Raw genomic sequence first — 22,154 nt, 5'->3', positions numbered from 1 at the left:
GGGCGGCGCGGGGGGGGGGGGGGGTCAGGAAGCTGGTACCTCCCGCCTGGAGCCGCTGCTCCGAGCAGCACCTCCTCAGGGCTGCTTTTATTGTGGCGACTGTAACGCCGGCGGGTGCCATGGCGACGCGGGCAGCGAGCGCCTCTGCCCTGGTAACGCGCGGCCTGGCCTGGCCGGCGGCGCGGCACGAGGTTGGCCGCCAGGTGGCGCCGCTGGGACACGCGCTCCGAGCCGGCGGTGACCCCGCCCCCACCGCTGCTCTCGCTGCGCCGCAACGGGGCGCCCGCGGGCCCCTCCACAGCGGCGCCGGCGGTAGCTGCGGAGAAGGAAGATGGCGGCGGCCGCTTCTGAGCAGGTCTGTCCCCGCCGAGGTGCAGGCACGGGGAGGCTGCGGGGCCGTCCCCGCCGGGGCGAGGGGAGAGCGAGGCCCAGCCCCGCCGCCCGTGAGGCCTTGGCGAGCCGCCTGAGCAGTCGCTCCGGCCGAGGGGCGCTGCTTGTGGAGGGGGCGGTGGGGCTGGGGCACTGTTTTTGCTGCGGCAGCTGAGGCTGGCGGGGTGCCGGAGCTCTGCAGCGCGGAGAGTAACCCCCATGGCCGTGGCTCCCCACTGCTTGTGACAGACGGGAAGGGGAGAAACGGCGCTTGGACGGGTTGTGCGACCCGCTCCGAGCTCTGTCTGGGACGGACGGCCCGTGCCTTGCTTCGGGGAGGGGCCTCCTGAGCCCGTCGCTGCGGTGCAGCCCTGCGTTGTGCCGACCAGCCAGCGGAATCCCTGTCAATGAAAACACTTTCTGTTTTCGAAATAAAGTGTTGTGGCGTTTCTGCACAGGAATGTCGATGTCTTGCGTAAATAGGCACTTGCCGCTAGTTGGTGGGGCGGAACGCAGTTGGTCAGTGCGGCCGGTATTTATAGGAGTACGGCGTGAGGCCTCTTGTTACAGGGGCAGGAGCACGGTACGCGGCGGCTGGGCGTAAGTAAGCCTGGAGCTGAGTGAAATTCGGCCTCAGCTTCTGAGGCCTCACACGGAGCGAGCGCTGAGTTCGCCCGAGGAGGTGTCATTGCCACCCCGCCGAGGGGCGGGACAGCGCCGCGCACGCCGCAGCTGGCAGGACCGAGCTGTTCGAGGGCCCGTCTGAGGAGCTCGGGCATCTATCTCCGCGGGATTTTCAGTCCGAGTGAGGCTGTGCATGTGCATCTGCGCCAGTGGCAGCAGTGGGTATGGAGTACCAGGTTCCTGAGGGGTCTTACTCAGCCTCGCCTCGCGTGCCGTAGGAAGCACTACCTAGTTTAGCATAGATGCTTCAGCACTTGTTCCAGCTATCGCTGTTTCAGCCATTTTCTCCCAGTCCTGGTGCTGTCTTCTGTGGTGCTGCCTTGCAGGTGAAAAAAAGAATATTGCAGTTCTAGCTCAGCATCACCACCTTTCAAGAACACGCTGCCCTCAGGACAAGATACCTGCTGTTCTGTTGTACAAGATTTCCGTTGCCTTTCCCCTCTTCTTTCAGTTTCCTTGCCAGCCCTTTCTGAGTTCCAGCAGTGCTAGAGTGGCTTCCAGAACATCACTGAGGAAGCACTCCATAAAATCGTTCGGGCCAAGCACCTTTCTCAAAACTAGTTCCTTGTTCCTTAGCAAAAGAAGATAACAAGACATTTTACCCGTTACCTCAGCATAGACACATGCAAATGCAGTAAGCTTGAGGTGCAGCTTCAGGATTCATTTCAGATTAACAAAATCACATCAGAAGATCAAACCCCTTCTTTGAAGAACTGAGCCCTTAAATAGCAACCTGTTCCTTTCAGCAGAGGTGCAACAAAATTTTGGACAGTTGCAAAAATACATGAAAGGTTTCTTTTCCCTGTTAATATCTACAAGAGTTTCCTCTCTGTGTTGATATATTGACAGGATATCCCTTGCAATCTAGTAACTTCAAATTACCAAATTTAACCTAGGATGGCCAGGTTTGAAGCTTTTCTTAATGCTTCACACAAAAAAATACTTGTTGAATGCAAACCATGTGCTGTCAAACTATTTGTATCCACCACCTGCCTTTTGGATAGGCTCATTGAGAGTCTATCCTGCATTAGCATGGAGAGAACTACAATCCTGTGCACTGGTAACTGACCAGCAGAATTATGGCCTGTATCATCCCCGAGAGGTAAAACCTTGATGAAGTTCTTTACAGCTTTTTTTTTTATTGCAACAATGTCGTTATTAATTCCTATCTGTCATGATAAAAATGAGATATAGAAACATATATTGTCTAAAAATATCTGGGGTTTAATTTTAGTCATTGCATTAACAGATTGCAGTGGTTGTAAATGTGTATTCTAAGTGTCAGAGTAAAATTAAATATTGGACATAATAACTAATACATTCCAGTACTTGATTCAAATTTATATTTTTTGCATACGTATATGTGTCATTTTAACAGCTTCTCCATGCTTTGTATTGTAGCAAAGTTCTAATGGCCCAGTGAAGAAGTCTATGCGAGAGAAGGCTGTGGAACGCAGGAACGTTAATAAGGAGCACAACAGTAATTTTAAAGCAGGATACATCCCAATTGATGAAGACCGTCTCCATAAGACAGGGTTACGTGGCAGGAAAGGCAACTTGGCCATTTGTGTGATTGTTCTTCTTTTTATTTTGGCTGTCATCAATCTGATTGTGAGTATAATACTTTGACTGGAAGCAACCTTAAGACTTAATTCATTTTGACAGTTTACTAGAGAAATAAATATTCCCATATGGATGAGAAAGGCTTAAAATGTACTGAAGGAAATTTCTGATTTTTCTCCTTTCCTTTATTGTTCTTTTGTAATCTGAGCAAGATTAGATGGAAGAATCTTTCAAGTTCAGTCATGATCATTTCAGTTATCATGGTCCCAGTAAGTTGTGTTTATGCAGCACAGACTTAGGAACCTTGAAAGCAGCTCTCCATTCCCAGAACTGAATAACAGCAAATGTGCAGTGTTACCAGTGTAGTTGAAGTGCATTTGGGATAAATGATTATGCCAGAAATATTTTATATATAATAACAACTGTGTGTGAGCATTCAGAATTAACCATTTAGTACACTTTAAATTCTCATTGTTGTAATTACCACCTTTTTATTGCTTGATCAATGAGAAGTAATGAATTATTTTTCATAACTTGACATCCACTTGTGAAGGTGCTTTCTTGTAGTTCAAGGGTGAATATATCCTGAGCTCAGCTGTCTTGTTCAGGTAATTTGTTTAGCCAGTGGTACCATTGTTACCCTTAAACAGGAGAAAGATTTAATATGGACATATTTTATTTCAAATATATGTATATATTAGAGAGAGAGAAATTTTAACTATCATTTCAGGTGAATCTAAAAATCATGTAAAATGATAATTAAATATGTTCTGATATTTTGAGTATGAATTAAACAGACTAAAGTAATTTCACACCCAAAGCTCGCTTAAACACTCGTATTAATAATTATTTCAAATAAAACATCTAGTTAATACAGTAGTTGTTGTGGGAAGATCCAGATGGTCAAAGTAATCTTTGAAAATGCATGTTTCTCATTCAGATCACGCTGGTTATCTGGGCAGTGATTCGCATCGGTCCCAATGGTTGTGACAGTATGGAGTTCCATGAGAGTGGCTTGTTGCGGTTTAAGCAAGTTTCTGACATGGGTGTTATACATCCCTTGTATAAAAGCACTGTAGGAGGCAGACGTAATGAAGACTTGGTTATCACTGGAAATAATCAGCCTGTAAGTTATATCATGAATTGAAAATCTGTGAGCAACACTGTGGTATTGCACTCACATTACGAATAGATGTTACACTTCAAACACCATTAACTTCATTACTTTGTTTCTGAAGATTGTATTTCAACAAGGAACAACCAAGCTTAGTGTGGAAAAAGACAAAACTTCTATTACCAGTGATATTGGCATGGAATTTGTTGACCCACGGACACAAAATACCTTGTTCAGCACAGACTACGAAACTCATGAGTTTCATCTGCCAAATGGAGTTAAAATCTTGAATGTACAGAAAGCTTCTACGGAGAGGGTAAGTCTCCTTTAACTAGCACTTTTTGTAAAAGCTCATTACAGAATAGCCATAGAGTTGTAGAGTAATGAAAAAACAACTTTACTAATCCAATTTTTCAGGCATATCTAGAATTTTGACTAAGTGTAGCTAAAAACGCAGCTCTGAAAATGTAAGTCACTCTAAAAAGTTAGAATTGAAATTAAATCTGACATCATTAAATGAGTGCAGTATGAGAGATACCATGCCAACTAGGCTTGTATGTCTTTTTATTAAGCATTTATTCATTTGTGCATGAATATTTCAGAAATCAAATTTCTATGAAAAGCTTCTCTGTTTTCATTAAGAACTTACAAAATCATTACCAGAATTTCTATTGGAGATAAATGATAATACAATCAGAATTTCAGAAGTCTTATTACAAGCATAGAGAACAATTACAGTGTTATAGGAGTTGTGTCATTTCATGGCTTCTAGGTTAAATGAGTTCTTAGCTTGTTTTCTGCATTAAATATGATGTATTTGCCAAAAAAAATAAAAAAACCTAAATGCTAGCATGTGTACATTTAAAATTTTGAACTTAATGTGAGGCTAAAATTTCCTTCATGCATATCATTACTCATAACAAAGGCTTTACACATAGAGTACAGTGCATGGTTCTTTTGTGTAACTTTAGTAGAGTAGTATCAGTGGTTTTATAGAGGGTTGAGTGTGCCTTAGGAAGCATTGAGCAATCCAGTTAAGAACAAAGAGAATTTAGTTCTTCTTCATGTTTCCTCTGCAAGGCTAACAATTAGATAGTATGCTCCAGGAGAAAAAACACCTATTTTACATACCTTCCATAATTACATCATTCTTGTTTTTAAATGGGAGTGTGGAAAATTAAAAATGGGCAGAAACTTCATAGGCATAATGGCAGAAGGGCAAAAAGTACATTGAAGTTTTTATTAAATTATAGCAATTTTTAAGGTAATTGAAAGTACTCAGACAAGCTCAAGTGACACAGTTTCATTGTTCTGTAATACACTTGTTTTGTCACATTCTTAGATTACCAGCAATGCGACCAGTGATCTAAACATAAAGGTTGATGGCCGTGCTATCGTCCGGGGAAACGAAGGCGTTTTCATCACAGGCAAGACCATTGAGTTTCGAATGGGAGGTAACATGGAACTTAAAGCAGTAAGTATTTCAAATCAGAGATTTTTTTAACAGCTTAGTTTCAAATTCATGCTGATAATGAACTGGTGTAGCTTTATATAGTTTCAAGTTTTACGTGAAGATCATCTAGTTCCAACCTCCCTGCCATGGGCAGGGACACCACAAACCAAAGGTAGCTTATTACTTTGCTGATAGTTACTAGTTCAGTAGTTTCCAGGTACCAATGATTTACTACTGGTAAGAGGCCAAAACCCCACAATGCGGTTAAAGCTAAGCTATTGGCCTCTGCGCTGAAAAGAATACCAAAGGGAATTAATCTTTTCTTTTGAAGGCTTTACTGGTGTCAGCAACCTTTGACAGAGAGCAGAGCACACTATCATCTGTGCTGCTGCAGTATAACTTGCCAGCATTCATTTAAGATTTCTGGAGATTGTTAAGATTGCAGGGCATATGGAATTGTGGACAAGGTCAGAAGAGGATAAAAAAATAGAGATACATATACTTTCATTTCATATGTGACTAAATTTAATGTATTAATTCAATCCCTGATTCCCAGTTTATGTCCATATTTTTAGATGTACTGCATTTGGTCATAGGTCTCTAAAGTGAAAAGCCACTACTGCTGTCTCTCAATATCAATCTACCAGTGGAATAGCAAAGTACATTGCTAACTGTAATGGAGAAATCCAGAGGCATTATTCACAAATTTAATTACAAAATGAAACCTTGTTGTATGTACTTTCTTTGTGTTGTTGATGCCTGCAGCCATCCTAAAGATGTCACTTCTTCATTAAACCAGCTTGTCCTTTTCAAAAACAATCTGCCTTGTTTAAATTAGAGGTTATACGGTTGTTTTTTTTTTCTCCTTAATAGGAAAACAGCATTATTCTGAATGGAACTGTGATGGTCAGCCCATCACGACTGCCAAGTTCTTCTTACGGGGAACAGTTTAATAACGGGAACTGGCTGCGTTTCAAGCTCTGCATGTGTGCGGATGGGACACTTTTCAAGGTCCAGGTGACAGGTTATAACATGGGTTGTCAGACTTCTGTCAATCCATGCGGAGCCACGCACTGAAACACAAACCACTACCAGGAGAGTTCTCTTCTGTGTTTACATGTATTTGTATGAAGTAATTGCATGTCTTCAAGGATTTCTGGTTTTACAGCAGTTTATACTAGCGTTTGTTACATAGTATTTTTAAACAAAGGCTGTGATGTTCAGCAGTATTATGTCACCATCATGTCAGCCATAATAGTGGCACTGATGTAATAAGCTATCTGTCTACGTGTCTACTGAAGTACCTTCCTGAATTGAGATCAGTAGAATATATTTCAAGAATGTGATCTTAGCAACAGTCTTGTCTGCCTTCAGTTGCCTTAAGAGGAGATTTTTGTCCTACATCCCAAGACCTCGAGGGCTGCTGAGAACACATCTGCGATCTGAAGGACTTCAACAGGAATGCCAATTTGTTGTTGAAAGTGGATTTACTGGCAGATTTTTATCTTCATTTCTTGCCAAGGGTTGATACAATGATCTCCCCCAAAATGATGTGGTTTATCATATGGGTACTAAGAGAGGGCTAGTGGCAGACTTACTTTATAATAATGCATTATTTCTGCCATATAGTCTCATGTAGTTAAAAAAATGCTAGCATAAATAATATTTGCAAAGTAATATCAGGTGTGGAAATGTAACTTCAGTTTTGAAAGAGTCCTGTGATTACTGAAGTGGTACTTGAGCTCCCATTCTGTCTGTGCAGTTTTGGCATTCTACAGTTGCTTAATTTATGTGAAGTATTTATAAAACACGTTTATATTAGAAGTACATTTTTAAAGATGTAACTTGCTCACTACCCAAAAAAGTATTTTCCTGGGTGCTTTAGTATGAACTGCATATGAATCAGTTTTTCAACAGACAATCATCTAAAGCATGAGTGATGCAGCAGTGCCTGAGATCAGATCTCTTTTTCCCTGTCAATGTCGGTACTGATGTGTTACCAAGAACCTCAGAATTAAATTCTGCCTTTAAACTGCACAGGTGTAATTCTAAATGGGATGGTAGGGAATCCTGTCAGTAGAGTAAATACATGTGTATCTGAATTTGGCCACAGTGTCTATGGAGAACTGAGGCCTTACAGAAACTATTTAACTGCTTTTGCAGAGGTATGGTGTTCTGTACTAAAAATAGACCAGCTCATTCTAAGATTCCTCCTTCCCCCACCCTGTGTATATTTTCAGTTTAAAATAGTTTTGTTTTTCAGTAGCATTAAGTAATCTTAATAATGGAGGCCACAAAGGTGACTTTGCAAGTTGCTTTTTGACAGGTTTATTTTAGATAAGCACACACTTCTCTTCCTAAAAGTTGTGCAAATGTTACACATTAACTTCAGAGTTGGTCATTTGTTATGAGAAGAAAAAATGTCTCCCTTTGGTTTGCTGCTTGCAAAGTACATAGAATTCCACAAAATACAAAACAGCTTCTGTTGCAACAAGAACTTTGTATCCAAGGTCCAATTTCCTGTATTTACTAGAAGTCACTATGTCCATGTAGGGCTGGAAGGGATTTCTCAAGGGGGATCCTTACGTCAGGCATTACACTACACAGGAGGTCAGAGTAGTCATGCTTCCCTCATTGCCCAAAGGCAAAACCAGAGTATGATGCTCCATAGTTGCTGAGGTTTTGGGAAATGGACAGCAGTGGAGATGTTCTAACAAAAGCAAAAGACAATAAACCGTAGCAAAAGCCATTGAATTGCTCACATTAGAGATTATGGGAAAGTCCTAACATTTTGCATACAGCCTTCATGAACACCATAATGCTACTGGAGTTAATATTTATTAACAACTTCAACACACATTTTGCTAAAAACATGCACACACCTTTGCTGCTAAGCAGTGCCTCAGAATCTGTTACAGTTAAGAGAAGGAAATAAATTGTAACACTTTTAGAACTTTCACTCATGCTAATGGAAGTTGGTCACTTTATTTTTGTAAATATTAAATACAGACACAGGCACATATAAAAATATAAGCAGCAGTATCCTCAAACCTGAAATAGATCTTGAAAATGACAGATACTGCATCAGAGAGTAACTTACAAACAAAGAGCATATTAGAGCTTTTCTCTGGTTAACACTGACAGGCCTATATGCTAGTACTGGATTCTTTATCAAGAGTTCTTTTTAAAATACTGTATGCAACATAGCAAGAAGATTTGTCACAAAGGTACTCTTCAGTCGTGGGCTGGAGACTTGGTTTTGAGGTATGGACCTTTTTGTCAAAATGTAGCAAAACTGATCATGCAAAAAAAAACCCATGAAATAGGTTATCCTTTTGTAAGCTACTATTTATGTATTGTTAATATATTTTGTTGCCTTCACTACACAGTTTGAAAAATGTTAGCACCACACATGCCTTATGCTGTGCATTTATTTACTAGTTTTCTTCTAATTGCCTGAGGTACATTTTTCTGTTTCTTGTATTTAAAACACTGTGTGGCACATTCATTATTTCATTCTCTCAGATGCACTTAAGATTCTGTGTGTTCCAAGTACATTCTACATGCCTCTGTGTAAAATACGATCCTGGGTATGTTGAAACAACTTGGATGCAAAGAGTTCTCAGCACAGGTAAAGGTGGTGGTTGTTTCAGCAGGTGAAAAACAATTGAATTTCAAATGTTTGCTTTGAAATAAAACAATAAATTCTTAAGATGCAGCTGTGGTTTGGAAGTGTTATTTGTAAGAATAAAGTTTGTCATTAAAAATACATTGTTGTGTTATCAACAGGGAAACTAGTGTTTTATTGACTGTAAGTATGAAAATCATTCCACATGTATTTGTCATGGATTGTATATGGTGGACTTTGCTCAGTGGTAATTGTGTGATTCCCGAAGTAGAGTTCAAAAGTCTTCACTATTGTTAGTTCACAAGTTCCTGTTGAAGCTGTGTTTCCCCACTGAAGGGCTGGAAAAGAAAGACAAGGTTGGGATTGTTTTTCGGGAGAGGTGGTGGAAGGGGAAAGGTTACCTGTTATTGACTGTTCTTTTTGAAAAGTACTGAAGACTCCAAAATGGAATGTTTAAGGCAGAACATTGGTAACACTTCCTTATTTGTTCAGTTTGATTTTGTTTAATGTCAAAGTATTTCCGCTTTCTGTTTAAGTCTTGTTATGCTGAACTTGCAATCATTCTACACTTTACATGCAGATACTATGGATAATCTTCACTTGAGTGTCGTAGCTGTGGTCCTTTACTGTCATCTTCCTGGCTCAGTGGGGACCAAGTCACAGCAGATTCTTCTTGATACACATCACCATTCAGACTGCCAGTGGGGTGAGGAGCTCTTCCTGAACTGTTCTTTTACCGGAATGTCTACTGTTCCAGAGGATATCTCAGAAACAGCAGTAACAGCTGATTTTAGTTACAATAATATTAAAACTTTCTTGTGCACTGATGGAAGAAACAAAGAATGGATGCTGAAACACCTGAATCTCAGTAACAATCTGATTTCTGAACTCTTCTTAACTACTTGTAGGAATTTACCTGCTTTAGAAACATTAATCCTCGATGGTAATGCCATCCACACCCTTACACTGGACATACCTACCCCTGCATATGGGTCATATGGAAAAGCTGATGATCTCTTGCCTGCTTTAAAAGTATTGTCAATGGAAAGAAATCATCTTAATACAGTTCCAAGAGGTAAGCATTTCAAAACCTTAAAGAAACCTTGCTCCCAAGGGGTAAATTGGTTTTTGGTATGATTCGGTAACATCCTACTAAATTCAGAATGTGACCATCTCTATTAGTTACATGTAAAATGAGGAAAAGTTCCACCTGTGTGCAAATAGAGACTGAAACAAATGGGTTGTTTCTGATTAGGCTGTGGGTTTTATACAATATTTGCAATCGTAATGCCTTAATGTCAGTCAGATACAACCAAATTTATCCTCTGAGACCCCAAGCAGTATTTTTGCTTTTAGTATATAAAGGGAAATAAGGATCTTTGGAAAAACATCAGCCTCCATAGCCCAGTTGTAAACCTTAACATCAAGAAAATGATGGATAATGGATTTCATACTACTCTTCAGAAGAATGTCAATATTCTTTTAAATGAAGCTTACTCTAATTTCAGTATTTCACAAAGCCAAGAAAATATATTTTTCTCAGTCAAACCAGTTTTGCTCTGTGCCATCTGACACCCAAGCAAAGTGATACCTGGTGACAGGAGAGGGCTGTAAGGTTTCGATAGACTCCTAGGAAATGTTTGTCATCCCTGAACTATGCTGGGCATCGCAGCCTTTATGACAGCCTCTGTCCTCATAAACAGGCAATTCAAATTGTCTAAACAGTGGTTAAATGAAGAGGTTGCCATATGAGTAATGCTATCCTGTATATTTGCTGAATTTAACTGATCTTTGGTAATATCCAGATGCTTCACATTGTCCAAACAATGGTTAAATGAAGCAGAAACTGCCATACCTACATTTCTGGCACAAATTTAGCTTCAGGGAAGCATCCAAACTACCAGTTCTTCATGCAGGTGCAAGAATTTATGAGCTGCCAGAACTTCTGAATGCCTTTCCTACCAGCCACCTCTAGCTTTACAGCAGGAATGAATCATTCCCTCTGCTTTTTTCAATAAACCCAAAGATCAATTACTCAAGGAACAGCACAGCAAACTGCAGTAAGAGGTTTCCAGCAAACTAGATGACACCAAGGGCAAAATGTTTACAGACAAATAGTGGCTTTTCAACAACGCTGTATGATCAAAAACCATTTTAGAGTGACATGCAGGTATTATAAACTGTGGTGAGGCCAAGGGTTCACATGCCTGCTGTCTCATCAGAACTTGCAGGCTGGAGCTTTAGGGGCTGGCTGTGCAGCACCTGAGAAAAATGAGCTATCACCACCTGAGAAAAATGAGGTATCACCAGCATTCAGAAGGGCTGCTTACAGAAGACAAATGCTGTTATAACTAGGATATGCTGAGGAATACACTGTCATGCTTTTGGTAATTCACTGGCAGACAGGCATAAGAAACAATGCATTTTCATTTTCACTCAGGTTTATATCCTGTGAGTGTGGTTCATGTGGGAAACTCCCATGGACTTGCAAATGGCAATGAGTAAGAGATACTGTATCACCTTTTGCATCTCCATCATTTATTTACAATTAACATATTTGGCTTTTATAAACTGGAGCATATTCCACCATTTTCCCACTCTTCCTATCTCCAGTTCTCCAGAGAAGTGTGCTCAAAGCACAGAGATCACAGTCAGAATGATTTTGATAGCACAAAGGAATGTTACTGCTTTTATGGAGCTGTGAATGTTTAAAACATGCATTGATGGTGAATGTATTAACATGCTGCCTGCTGCTGACACTGTGCAACTTTTAGAATGGGACAACCACTGGATAAGAAAGGCACAATAACTCAATGCCTGCAGCCATTCCTTGCAATAGTCAGGAATGGAAGAAATTTTGATGCAAAGAATTTTAAAAAGCCACTTGATGCAGTTGGAAAAACAAGGACATGAATTGTGAAATAGTTTTGTTCTTCCTAGGACTGGGCCTGCTGCAGTCTCTGCAAACTGTCCATATGTCATCCAATGGCATCCAACAGATTGATCTGAATGATTTTCAGAACTGTTCACAGCTAAAGGACATTGACTTGCAAAACAACCACATAACTAACATTCATCCAGATGCCTTCAGGGAGCTCAACAAATTACAGGTTGTAAAGCAGTACTACAACTGTTTAAATGTTTTGTGTTAATCACTGTTAAAGATGTTAATTATCAACTATTCAGTAGGATTATATTGGTCTTTGATGATTATATTATTATACAATTTTAAAAACTAAAGCAAATTGTGAAAATAATCATTATTAGTATATAATATATATTTGCTTTTCATATACAGGAAAACACATACACTTATAAATATACAAAATATAACCATAAATTCACCATTTATTTATGCCACAAACCAATCCATAACTGGCTTAAACACACACACGTCCTTCCCTACTATCATCCCTTCCACGGTGAAAGCCCTGCGGCTTCCCATGCACACAGAGATAGTCTACAATGGGAGAAATCTAAATATACCAGTTTAAACTTTTCATTTAAATTAAAAAGCTTAGAAAAATATTACTGCAATCCTGACCAGAGGTATTGCCCCTGTAACTGCAAAGTGCTTGTATGCTGAAGTAAATGCTATTGTTGATACTGCAGCTGGGATTCCACTGTAAGGCTTATCAAATTAATTCTGACTTATTTCCAACTAGGTGGTAGATCTCCGTGGAAATGCTCTGACAACCCCCCTACCACAGATACTGATCAATCTGAACTTCTTTAGAATTGAAGTGGATTTGCCAAATAACGCCTGGATGTTTAATTGCAGACTGAATGCTTTCAAACATTTCATTCATTTTCTTTTTGACCCCATAAGGAAAAAAATGAGTATTTTATACAATAAATCTGGCACCAGCTCACAGAAACCTCTGCTCTATCTTTCAAGTTTGCATTTAAACTGCAGCGACAGTGTTTTGCTCAAGGGGGCTGCCATCCCAACAGGGAAGACACTAGTGCTAAACTGTAACTTGGACAACACAAGAGGTATGTAAAACAGGGACTCCATCCATATGTTACTAAAAAAAAAATGTGTGCAGGATGATCAAAGAAATCTGTTTTAAAAAGTGGATTTCCAAATAGTGTTTAAAAACAACTGAACAATGAACATGCAAATTATTTTATTATAAAGTAGTATACCCATTAGAATATTTGATAGTCATGTTTCTCCAAAGAAGTCTTCATCTTCTTCTTTACATTAAACTAATAATGATGCCCAATTATACACAAATAAATTTCACTAAGCAGTACATTGCAAATTTATCAGTTAATTTCGGAAAGCAAACTAAGTATTGAATAGCGGGGTTGCACATCTGGGGCATCTAGAAAACTGAGAAGGATACAATAACATTTCTGGTATTCATCTGTAGCAAAATGAAATGAAAGTTTATTTGCAGGGAGAGGATTTATATTTCTTCTACATAAGTACAGCTACAGTAGTCCACAGTCAGTATTTCCAGTTAATACAGAGCTAGGACTTTCCATGCAGAAGGAAAACTTAAGATCAAACTTGGAATAGAAGGTGTATTTGCCCTCTGCCATAAGGCAGAATGGTTTAACTCTAATGGACAACAGCACTTTGTTGTGGTTTAAGACTGCTACTGCTGAACCCGGAACACACTTTGAGGTGAGTAGGTTTTCCCTTCAAAACTCTCACTCCCAAATGAAAATACGTAGTTTCCATCAGTATGCCACCTGTTTTGTCTATTAACAAGGAAGTCATGGAAACTGATCAACGTACCAGGTTGCACCTAAACTCAACTGGGAACACAAGCAGATCCAAAGGCAAAGGGCTATATACAACCTTAAAACATTCCAAAAGCCAAGAACCAGTCACGGCCTACACCAGCTAAAGTTTGGAACAATTGCTCAGTAGATATAAATATCTTTGGTTTTCAAATCTTACTGTTGCAGTCAAAGCAGTAACTAGAGGTAAATCACAGTGATGGACACACTGACAGTTAACGAGTGAAGCTTTATCTCATTGCTGCACACAGAGAGCGTGTCCACAGTGGAGAATGGCTGTAAATATGGATCTTCCACAAAGGATATCAGCAGGTACTTCTAGTACAACCCAGAACACACTTAGATAATTCCAGTGATCTCCTCTCTCACACATGCTATTTTTCTTGTAATGACTACTATTAAGATCCCATATGTACAGTTTTAAAAGGAGGTGGGAGAGGGAGAGTATATGATGGTTTAACAGATACTTGGTAAAATGATGCAGGATGGATAAAAAGAAAATGGATCTTATAATAAATAGCTGAAATTATCAAAGATAGGCCAGAGCATATTCTTACAGAAATAACTTGACCCCCAAAACCAAGTATCCTATGCTTTTAGGACAGATTTAATTTCTGTTTTCTTGTATTTCAGGTAATAAGAATGGAGCCTCTTGGTGGACACCTAATGGCAGAATTCCAAAAGATACGAGTCTTTCTCATATGACACTGGATAAAATGAATAATTTAGTGATACACAATGCTGAGAAAGCTGCTGAAGGGTTATATTTGTGTATTTCTAATACAACAAAGAAGAAATATCTCATCTATGATATACAGGTGAAAGAAAGGGGCTCAACATTTTTGGTTCGCAAAGCTCGAGATGCTAACCTTGCTTTGCGACAAGGAAGAACAGAGCAAGACCTTACACTGGCTGTGTGCCTCTCAGTACTCATTACATTTGTTTGTGCTTTTTGCCTGGGTGCTTTTGCTAGACCATACCTTGGAAGCCTGTGGAGACTCATATGCAGAAACAAGAACTCAGTTTCAGAACATACTTATTGTAACCAAGCTTTTTCAGATGAAACCTTGAGCAGAGAGTGCTCTGCAAACACAAGCAAAACAACCAATACACAGCACAGCTTGTTCATTTGTGATGAGGATTCTTCAAGGAACGTATACGTTCTTCCTGCAGAAACTTCTACTTCGCAAGCAAATGTCATTGGTAGCAGCATATGTGCACCAAATACTGAAGAAGAGTACCAGAAACAAATCAATGATGAGACCAATGTGAAGAAAAAAGCTTTTTTTCCAGACATCAAAACTAGCATCAGCAATGATGAAAATGTAAATGTTGATGAAAATGGACTGTTTTCTGTGAGGATAAATGACAAGGACAGCAAGGAAGTAACGCCAAGAAAATTAAAGAGTAATGAAATTTCACTACAGAAAGATCCAATATATGCAAATAATGAAGCCTCAGAGAAGAGCAGGATCACTCCCATACGCAGGAGATCAAATGCTGACTCTTACTCACATCACACTGACTCTTCAGATTCGGATTTACCCTTCAAGGGAGAATCTGGCTTTCCACTTTCCACAATACAAGCACATACAGTTGCACAAGATTCTAGGAACAGCAAGGTAAGCAACAGCTCTGCTCTACTGCAGTCTGATATCACAAAGGCTACACCCAATTGTCCTGAAAGAAGTGTCGTTTCACAAAATGAAGCCATGAGCACTACAAAATGTATGCCTGAAAGGCAAAGCTGTGATAAACAACTTTGTCTAAGCAGCAACATAAATCTAACCAGTGATGTGGGAGATTTTGTTTTACCCAGTAGCTGCAGAAGAAATACAAATATTGAGAATTACAACTGTAAAGCAGAATCCACAAATGAAAGAGGTGCTTTGGCAGATATATTTGATGATAGTTCTTCAGATGAGGGGGCTCCATTCACAATGAGCGACTGTAGTTCTTTAGCAGACTTTGAACTGGATCAAGATGATGTTAGAGACAACCTGCCTGTCTGTCAGTCATCAGTAGAGGAAGCTGATAGGAATAGTGGAAATAAGAAGTGCTCAACACTGCCAGAATCTGCAAACCTTGCCACTGGACTTCAGTGTGTTGGGGAAAATGAAGACAAGAACAATGCGCATTTTGAAAGTGCCATTAATTATGGATCAGATACCATCATGCTTGAATCAGCATTGCCTTACGCTGATAAATGCAGCAGTCATGTAAGCATGTCAGATCCAGACACAATTACTTCTGCAAATCAAGACGTTCCTGTTACATTTGATCACTTCATTAATGCCAAGGCAGCAGCACAGACCTCGGTTTCTGATTCTCTCTGCAATCCAAGTGCAGGTTTTGGTAACATGTTACTTTCATTCAAACATTCTCCCATGTATGATGCAGATACAGAGAGCACTCCCAAAGAGGCTGAACTGCAGCCAGATCAGTTTCCCACCAAACCACAGCATTCCCTCAGCTTCAGTCCTACTGGACAAAAGGCAAATGCACCAGAGGGAAGTACAGATGAACACAGAGATAGGAAATCCTCTGAAAAGAACCATGGTGAAGGAGGCATAGCACTAAGAAACACATCTGAAGACACTGATTTCATTTTTGCTCCCATTGATACTGGTTTGAATGAAATTGTTAAAAGAACATCAGTACTGCATTCCAGCAACAACTCACCTCCTCACTCTCTGCCTGAACACACAGCTGAAAACCAGCTGACAGTTATTACAGAGACAGAAGACTTGCTACCACAGAGGAAGCAGGTGAACACACCTACGGCTCGTGCAGATGTAATGCAAAGAGGTTTTAATGAGAAAAACTGTGATGGATACATGGAATTACAGGATACCAGCCACTGCAGCCTGCCTGAAGCAGCAGATTTGCTGCATCTTCACTCTTCTGGAAAAACACAACCGATATTCGACACAGATCATTTTCAGCTGGATCAGAGTGACAAGGATGCACATTCCCTCTCAGTCCCACAAGGCTTCTTCAGTGAAAGCACACAATACAGTTCATGTTCATTCCCACAAACAACTACAGGGAATACAATCTCCAAAAGCACTGATTTCAGAAAGGTGGAGGATGACACTACTTTGACAGGACTGCAGAACAGTTCTACAGCAGCTGTCAACTTCCAAAATTCAAGCGAGAAGCTCCATCAAAGAGGTCAGACCAACTTAGGACAGGGACAGGTTTTTGTTAAGAAGAAGAGAGCATTTGATGGATTTGCTAAGGTTTTGGAAAGCAGGAGAACAAACTTCAATAGCTAAGAGACAAAAATATAACACTAAGCTTCCACAGTGGTTACGTCATACAGTAGTTGCAAAAATGATTTTGCTGGGGTTTTCAGTAACCCTCGGTATAACCATCTATCTGCCTTTAACTTCCGAAAGCCAAGTTATGGAACTAGAGTGTATGTCTAATTTAAAACCACTGGAATTCCGAAGTGTAATTTGGGTCAGAAGCCATGGACTTGTTTAAGGGTACTTGTAAAAAAAAAAAAAAACAAAACAAAAAAAAAACAACCAAGAATAAATTTCATGAAAAACAACTCTAGGATGTTCAAATGAGTAAACTACTTGGTAGTTGTGCCTGCTAATAAAGCTTTTGCTGAGTTACAATAATAATATGTATTTACTTTCTTCTTATTGTTGGTACTAAGGTATTAGTTTCCCTTTGAATTGGCCTCTAATATGGACTGTTTTGTTTCTTTGTCTAAAATAAATATAACACTGAAATTATCATTACACTGTTACTGTGTTTTCCTGTGGGGCTCACCCTGTACCATGAAATAGTGCATATTACTCTCTTCTGCTTTTTGAACCAAATTGGTGAATTGAGTGTCTCTGAACACCCACAGTTTTACAGAGATAGATAAAGTTTGAGCAGTGTTAAATTACATGTAAAAAATGAGGTTTTAACTTGTCAAGACAGAGAGAGAAATGGAACTCTTCTTTCTCAAAGAAACAGAATTCAAACCTTGCAGAAAAGTCAGCTATGGAAATGCAGCTACTTGCAGTTTGCAGGTGTGCTGACACAGGCAGAGTAACTGAAGAAAAGCCAACCTCCTATTACTAAGCTATAATTCCCTAGAAAAAGGATCCTATGACCACTTCAGAATTTTACTTAGGAGGGGCAAATTAAGAGCAGCTCAGAACTGCTGTATAAGACCATTAATTGCTTGAGATAAAGTAACTTTTTCTAAGCCAAAAGATAACTAACCTAAGTTTTTCTCTGAACATGGCCCAAGCCCCTTTTAACATACACAGTATCATGGACATAGTCTTTGAAGGGAAAAGCCATCATGAAGGAGAACAGGCCCAGGTTCCCATTAAACACAGGCTGGTTGGCAACTCAGGGAAAACCCTGTCATGCAGACACAATTAATTCACTAAAAACTCTGAACAGAAGCACACATTTCAGTTCCACCAGATGAAAAGTCCAATGGTGCAGGTACACCTCTGGAGCTATCTTTAGAGAGAAAGCTAGGACAGAACGATCTGCTGCTGACAGAAGCTGGTGATCTGTTAGCTTCACATCTTGGAGCCAAAACAGAACTACTGCAAAAAAAACTGAGGCAAGGAAAAGCAGCTGAATGAGACCAGTACTGGTATTATTTATCTTTTGAAAACCATCTTCTTTAGTGCCTTGAGTTCCTTCTAACAATTACACATTGTAGGGGTTTAACCCTAACTGGCAACCAAGTGCCATGGACAAACACGTACCATCACAATTACCAGTTAAACACCTACCGAGCCAAGTCACTTCTGCTTAGATTTCCTTCACAGGCAATCAATCAGCTGCAGTCACACACATCTTCTTGCCTACCAATTGATTCTCGGAACATTTCTGTACTTTTTGCTCCAGTACTCAGTGATACCTAAAATGCTAACTAGATAACGAAGACTTTATTAAGAACAGGTACCAGCTTCATTCCTTCAGTAGGAGTCCACTCAGGAACCAGGGGTGAACTCATCTTCTGAAGAAATGGATTCATTTGTCATCAAATTATTCATGAGTTTAAGGGTCAGCTTTTGTTTTCAGTTTTTCAAACACAAGCAAAGGTTTTACACATTTCACTGTCCACAACTGTTCCTACTCCAAGTAGACATGAACTAAACAACAAAACACTGCAATCTGCAAAAACCTCAGCACCCCCAGAAATGTAACTAAAATAAAGTGTTACCCAGTACAACTCATTCCTTGATTATACAAATGTCTGTAACTGTTATACCCTATTCTAGTGCAATTTTTCTCTCCTAAACCCCACATAGTCTCAAATCTCACATAATGCCTTGGTATCTATTGAATTTAAGGCTGCTGTTCTCAGAGAACAGAATGTGACAAAAAACAACTGTGTTTTTAGAGGCTGTCTAGAAGGAAAGAACTGGGTAATACGAGCGTGATTCTTCACACGAACAGCTACAGAGCCACCAGAAGTAGAAAACAAAGCAGTATTTCCTCACTACCAGTGCTCATAACTGGCTTTCAGTATAGCTCATTATACACACAGGTTACTTGTGGCCAAAGCAACTTAAAAAATGGAATAATACATAAAAAAGCACAGACTTGCTCATTATGGCATGTATGAGTCTTCACACACAGTGTTGACAGACCATTCTCCAAGGCCTGTCTGTCACCTTTTGGCTGTACCAGCTGCTAGCAACTCAAGAAATGTAACTGCATAAGGAAGGCAATTTTGTGGATCATGAGAAAAAAAACAGACTGGCTCGAGTGCTGTTTCGTACACAGCAAAGCTTTGTCATTTGCTGCAGTTCAGCAGGCTTCCAAAATGTGCATTGCTAAATCATTTTCTCATTTTTCCTGACCATGGGGATGCTGCAGTGGTGATGCTGCAGTGGTGATGCAAGCAGTCCACTCCTTGTGAGAAGCTATGAGCGTTCTCAGCCTCCCTTATGCCGTAAAGTTATAGAAAAATAGCTATTTGCTATCCTAATCGGGTAAATTTGCTTCCTCATCAAGGGATTTTTAATATGGGACAAAGTATTTAATTCTGCTGTCAGAATATTGTTGATGTTCTGTCTCAAACTTACCTTCAGATTTCTGCCTGATCTTGTGCCACTCTTTGCTACTCATCTCTCCACTCTTGGCACCACTTCATGCAAATGGAAACACTCAACTGCTTCTCATTCATACTAGTTCCTCACTTCATCAGCAGTTGCTCTTAAAGTCAATGTAAAACCTTTCTTATTTTCTGTGACTTCCAAGCAGTGCTCCTTTTACTTTGCTCCTCTCCATGTACTCATTTCACTATGCACTTTTGTATAAAATAGCTATAGTTCCTCCACTCCGTTTTCTTTACACTTCAGCTAGTATCAATCCACTGTATCCTGCTCACACCAGTATCTTCCCTATTTAGCTGGTTTGATCACTGAGAATTTTGTGGAATACCTACACCACTACAAAACCTGCTGCTGGTAGAGGAGCAGAAGCGTATGTTTTACTTTTCTTTCTCCATGCACAGGAGTTACAGCTGCAGAGAGGAATAACTGCAACTGCTGCTCCAGGGAAGCTGAAACTTCTTCAGCTTCATCAGTAACTTCAGGTAGCAAAACTCACATTCAGGTAAGACTTGTGTTACTATCACAGGTGACAGTGGGTAAACACCAAGTCAGAGAATAGGCTCGATGACAGAGGTGGCTGAGCCTATGCTGTATGAATGCACACATGAAGCATGAGGAGGCAGCCAAGAGGACGTTGGTAATACTCTGGGCACATCTCCTTACAGGGCAAGCGTGCTGAGCTCTAAGTGTTGACAGGACATAATATCCCTCATACACTGAATCAGCATAGGAAACATTAATTAAGTCTTAAGAGTATACAGAGAACTACAGTAATCAGAATGAAATAAAGCTCTCATTTTCTAACACATATTTATGATACTTGAATAATTATCAAATTGTTTGCTGCTAGGTACAAAGCATTTCATTTGTTCCAGAGTTCACTGGTAACTGGGCTGGAAAATAACCCTTGAATGTGAAGAAAAGACATTCGCATCTAACTTACGTATAATTAACATCAGAAACTATTTGAATAGCAATATTAAAGTTTTCATGATAGGGAAGACTATGACTCACCTCCTCTTATAGATGCAAGAAGCAGGCTACATTCTGAGAACTGATGAAGGCAATCCCAGCCTTCCTTGATGTGAACATAATGAAGAACTGTGTCTCCAGAATGGGCTTTACAATATTCTAACTGTATTGTAAATGCACTGAACTTTAAATAACATTTTAAGTCAAAAGCCTTAGGACTGGCAGCTCAAATAGTACAAAATATTAAAATCCCCAATTTCTTACTGTCTCTAACATATGCTCCTTATTTTCTCTGCCAGCTTTTAAGTCTGTTTCCTATTCAAAATCAGATTTGTAATTCTGCAAGCAACACAAAGTAGTAAAATTAACTAATGGCTCCTTTAAAAACTGTATTTGTGAATATTATGGAGACATAGGCTGTAATTTTCACGTCTTATTGCTAGCAGCTTTTCTACTGTTCTGCTTAGGTAATACCACTTCTGCTTTAAAAAGATCAATTCAACAGCTCATTACAAGTCAAATAATTTAGTCTTTTGAAAAGTAAGGAAACCACATGTGTTTAAGGTCACAAAGACTCTCTGATCAAAATATCATTACATTTAAATACTCCTGAGACTTGTCTTCTCTGCCAGCATTAAATTTGAGTAACTGAAGGGAATTTTCTTTAGCATTTGCTTTTAGAAAATCACAGAATCACAGAAGAGTTGGTTGGAAGGCACCTCTGAAGGTCATCTATTCCACTCCCCCCGCTCAAGCAGGACCATCCACAGCTGCTTGCCCAGGTCATATCCAGAAAGCTTTTGAGTACCTCTAAAAACAGAGATTCCACAACCTCCCTGCACAACCTGTGCAGTGCTCGGCCAACCTGTCAAAAAGCACTTCCTGATGTTCAGGGGGAGTCTCCTGAGTTTCACTTTGCACCCATGACCTCTGGTTCTGCCCCTGGGCACTGGTGGAAGGAGCATGACTCCATCTTCTTCACATCCTCCCTTCAGATATTTATACTTATTAAGATCTCCCCCTAGAATCTTCTCAACAGTTCCAGGTTTCTCTTCACCAACTTCATGGCACTTTGCTGGACTAGAGAGTTTCTCTGGCACTGGGGAGCCCAGAAGAGGACACTGGACTCCAGGTCTGGCTTCACCAGTGCTGGGGAGAGGGGAAGGATCATCTCCCTCAGCATGCTGGCAATACTTTGTCCAACACAGACCAGGATACCATTTGCCTTCTATTGCTGCCTCATGTTCAACTTGGTGTCCACCAGGAACCTTTTCTGCCAAGCTTGTTTCCAGCTGGGTGGGTCCCAGCATATGCTGGCGCATGGGGCAGATCCTCCCCAGGTGCAGGTCTTCACACTTCCCACAGTTCATGATGTTCCTGTCAGTCAGTTTCTCCAGCCTGTTGAGGTCTCTCTGGATGGCAGCACAACCATTTGGTGTATCAGCCGCTCCTCCCAGTTTGGTGCCATCAGCAAACATGATGAGGGTACCCTCTGCCCCATCATCCAGCTCATCAATGAAGGTG

The 22,154-nt window shown here is 40.2% G+C and overlaps 2 protein-coding genes across 2 annotated transcripts; both read left to right on the top strand.

Moving 5' to 3' along the window:
• Positions 1-276: 276 nt before the first annotated feature.
• SGCB (sarcoglycan beta) lies at positions 277-8,901 on the top strand. The gene is made up of 6 exons (XM_034064636.1): positions 277-355; positions 2,455-2,664; positions 3,557-3,742; positions 3,855-4,046; positions 5,073-5,204; positions 6,057-8,901. Exons 1-6 carry the CDS (start codon positions 332-334, stop codon positions 6,258-6,260), a joined length of 948 nt encoding a protein of 315 aa, XP_033920527.1. The 5' UTR covers positions 277-331; the 3' UTR covers positions 6,261-8,901.
• A 491-nt stretch (positions 8,902-9,392) lies between these two features.
• LRRC66 (leucine rich repeat containing 66) lies at positions 9,393-16,844 on the top strand. The gene is made up of 4 exons (XM_013129036.3): positions 9,393-9,886; positions 11,752-11,921; positions 12,477-12,807; positions 14,200-16,844. The coding sequence occupies exons 1-4, from the start codon at positions 9,397-9,399 to the stop codon at positions 16,842-16,844; spliced, it is 3,636 nt and encodes a 1,211-aa protein (XP_012984490.2). The 5' UTR covers positions 9,393-9,396.
• The last annotated feature ends 5,310 nt before the right edge of the window (positions 16,845-22,154 follow it).

Source organism: Melopsittacus undulatus, chromosome 7 (assembly GCF_012275295.1).
Source record: "Melopsittacus undulatus isolate bMelUnd1 chromosome 7, bMelUnd1.mat.Z, whole genome shotgun sequence".
NCBI lineage: Eukaryota > Metazoa > Chordata > Aves > Psittaciformes > Psittaculidae > Melopsittacus > Melopsittacus undulatus.
The sequence above is the reverse complement of the archived record's forward strand: the minus strand, read 5'-3'. Positions and strand labels throughout refer to the sequence as shown.

Excerpts from the sequence above, each read along its gene's own strand:
- LRRC66 (XM_013129036.3), top strand. The coding sequence starts at position 9,397 with ATGGATAATCTTCACTTGAGTGTCGTAGCTGTGGTCCTTTACTGTCAT. Across the intron at positions 11,922-12,476 it reads GGGAGCTCAACAAATTACAG|GTGGTAGATCTCCGTGGAAA; the intron begins GTTGTAAAGCAG and ends ATTTCCAACTAG. Across the intron at positions 12,808-14,199 it reads TAACTTGGACAACACAAGAG|GTAATAAGAATGGAGCCTCT; the intron begins GTATGTAAAACA and ends CTTGTATTTCAG.
- SGCB (XM_034064636.1), top strand. The coding sequence starts at position 332 with ATGGCGGCGGCCGCTTCTGAGCAG. Across the intron at positions 356-2,454 it reads CGGCGGCCGCTTCTGAGCAG|CAAAGTTCTAATGGCCCAGT; the intron begins GTCTGTCCCCGC and ends TTTGTATTGTAG. Across the intron at positions 4,047-5,072 it reads AGAAAGCTTCTACGGAGAGG|ATTACCAGCAATGCGACCAG; the intron begins GTAAGTCTCCTT and ends TCACATTCTTAG.